At 66.0% G+C, this 2,500-nt stretch overlaps 1 protein-coding gene across 2 annotated transcripts in view; it reads left to right on the forward strand.

Moving 5' to 3' along the window:
• The first annotated feature begins 995 nt into the window (after positions 1–995).
• Positions 996–2,500, forward strand: part of LOC309685438 (uncharacterized protein C6orf136 homolog) — a 7,337-nt gene continuing 5,832 nt past the window's right edge. For both annotated transcript variants that reach the window (XM_082501208.1, XM_082501209.1), the window contains exons 1-2: positions 996–1,572; positions 2,401–2,489. In XM_082501208.1, coding sequence (XP_082357334.1) covers positions 1,189–1,572; positions 2,401–2,489 — 473 coding nt within the window. In that variant the 5' untranslated portion in view covers positions 996–1,188. The remainder of the gene's footprint in view (positions 1,573–2,400; positions 2,490–2,500) is intronic.

Raw genomic sequence — 2,500 nt, forward strand, 5'->3', positions numbered from 1 at the left:
GGTGGGGCGGGGCGGCCGCTCGGGTAGGCGTGGCTATGCAAATAGCGTAAGTACAAGCGAAGGGTGGGTTGCTGGGGGGTAGGCGTGGCTATGCAAATAGGCCGCGCTTAAGCAAAGGTACGGGGCGGAGCCGGCTGGCTGTTAAGGGGCGGGGTTATGCAAATCGCGCGGGACGGGGAGCCGCTGAGGGGCGGGGCCTGCGCTTTGGGGGGCGGGGCCTGGTGGTGGGGGGAGGGTCCCCTGCGTGGGGCTGCTCTGTCCGTGGGTGTTCCGTGGGGCAGAGCCACCCCCTATGGGGCAGATCGCCCCCCCCCCCCCAAACACCCCCCATGGGGCAGATCCACCCTCCTCTGGGGCAGATCCGTCCCCGGGGAGGTCCTCCCACATACCCCATGGGGCAGATCTGTCCCCCCACATAAGGCAGATGACCCCCCCTGTGGGGCAGATGCATCCGCCTGTGGGGCAGATCACCCCCCCGTGGGGCAGCTCTGGCCCTGGGGTTCCTGCCATGTGCCCCATGGGGCAGATCTGTCCTCCTGTGGGGAGATCCATCCTCCTTTGGGGCAGTTCCATCCTCCTATGGGGCAGCTCACCCCCTGTACAGCAGAACCAGCCTCCTATGGGGCAGATCCATCCCTCCATGGGGCAGATCAGCCCCCATGGGGCACATCCATCCCTCCGTGGGGCAGAGCCATCCTCCTATGGGGCTGATCCTTCCCTCCATGGGGCAGATCTGTCCCTCCATGGGGTAGATCACCCACTATGGGGCAGATCCATCCCTCCATGCGGCAGATCACCCCCTACGGGGCTGTTCCATCCTCCTATGGGGCAGCTCACCCCCTATAAAGCACAACCAGCCTCCTATGGGGCAGCTCCATCCCCCCATGGGGCAGATCCATCCTCCTATGGGGCAAATCACCCCTTACAGAGCAGATCCATCCTCCTGTGGGGCAGATCCATCCCTCCAAAGGGGAGATCACCCCCTATGGGGCAGATCCGTCCCTCCGTGGGGCAGCTCACCCCCTATAGAGCAGAACCAGCCTCCTATGGGGCAGATTCATCCTCCTATGGGGCAGACGACCCTCCTATGGGGCAGACCACCCCCTGTGGGGGCAGCTCCATCCCTGGGGAGGGGGGGGGGGAGCTCCTGCTGGGTGCCCCACAACCCAATCCCCCCCCCCTCCCGCTATGGGGCCAGCCCCACATCCCCTCCTTGAGGCCCTTCACCCACTCAGGACATGTCATGTGTCCCTCCCCCCCCCCCCCTCCCCCCCCCAGGACCTGGAGCCCACCCGGGGCCACATCTCGGCCCTTCTGCCCCCCCCGACCCCCCCCCAACCCCCCCCAACCCGCCTCCGGGCTTTGTCCCCACCGGAGGGGATGGAAGGTGACATCACTACGGTGGACGGTCACCGAGAAGATGACATCGCCGTCCGCGATGGCCCCGTCACCTCCGTCCTCCTCCTCCTGCGGCCCCCGGCCCCCTTCCTGGCCCCCGCCGGCCCCCCCCGCCGGCCGCCCCCCAGCATGGAGGAGCACTTGGCCGTCATGCACCAGAAGCTGCAGCACGAGGTGACCAAGAGGGTGACAATCGGGTGACATCGGGGGTGGTTTTGGGGTGTTGGGGGGGCGAAGGGGGGGGGGTGTGTCCGTCGCTGCCCCGCTATAGGGTTTGTCACCTTTTGGGGGGGGGGGGGGGGGCTGGGTGGCAGCGTGGGGCACCTGGTGACAAGGTTGGGGGGGGGGTGACAAGGTGGGGGGGTGACAAAACGGGAGGGGGGGGTGACAATATGGAGGGGGGGTGACAAGGTGGGTGGTGAGATGGTGGGGAGGAGATTGGAGGGGTGACAAGGTGGGGGGGGGGACAAGGTGGGAAGGTGGGGGGGTGACAAAATGGGGGGGGCTGTGACAAGATTGGGGGGGTGACAACATGGGGGGGGGGGTGACAAGACGGATGAGGGGGTGACAAGTTTCGGGGGGTTGTGACAAAGTGGGGGGGGGTGACAAAATTGGGAGGAGGGTGACAAGATTGGAGGGTTGTGACAAGATTGGGGGGTGACAAGATGGGGAGGGGGTGACAAGATGGGGAGGGGGTGACAAGATTGGGGGGTTGTGACAAGATTGGGGGTGACAAGAGGGGGAGGAGGTGACAAGATTGGGGGGTGACAAAATTGGGAGGAGGGTGACAAGATTGGGGGGTTGTGACAAGATTGGGGGGTGACAAAATTGGGAGGAGGGTGACAAGATTGGGGGGGTGACCCCTGATCCCCCCCCCCCCCCCAGCGAGACCTCCCTCTCCCCACAGAGGGGCAGAACCTCCGTGTCAGGAGGGGGTGTGGGGGGAGGTGACCCCCCTTTCCCCCCCCACCCCCCCTAACCCCCCCTCCCCCCCCCTTCCAGCTCCCCAATTTCTTCCTGAAGATCCCCGACTACGGCCTCTACTCCCCCGACGTCGAGTTCATCAACCACCTCCTCCACCTCCACACCCGGTGAGTGGCCG

The sequence above is a fragment of the Vanellus vanellus genome (assembly GCF_965231255.1).
Source record: "Vanellus vanellus genome assembly, contig: HAP1_SCAFFOLD_2204, whole genome shotgun sequence".
NCBI lineage: Eukaryota > Metazoa > Chordata > Aves > Charadriiformes > Charadriidae > Vanellus > Vanellus vanellus.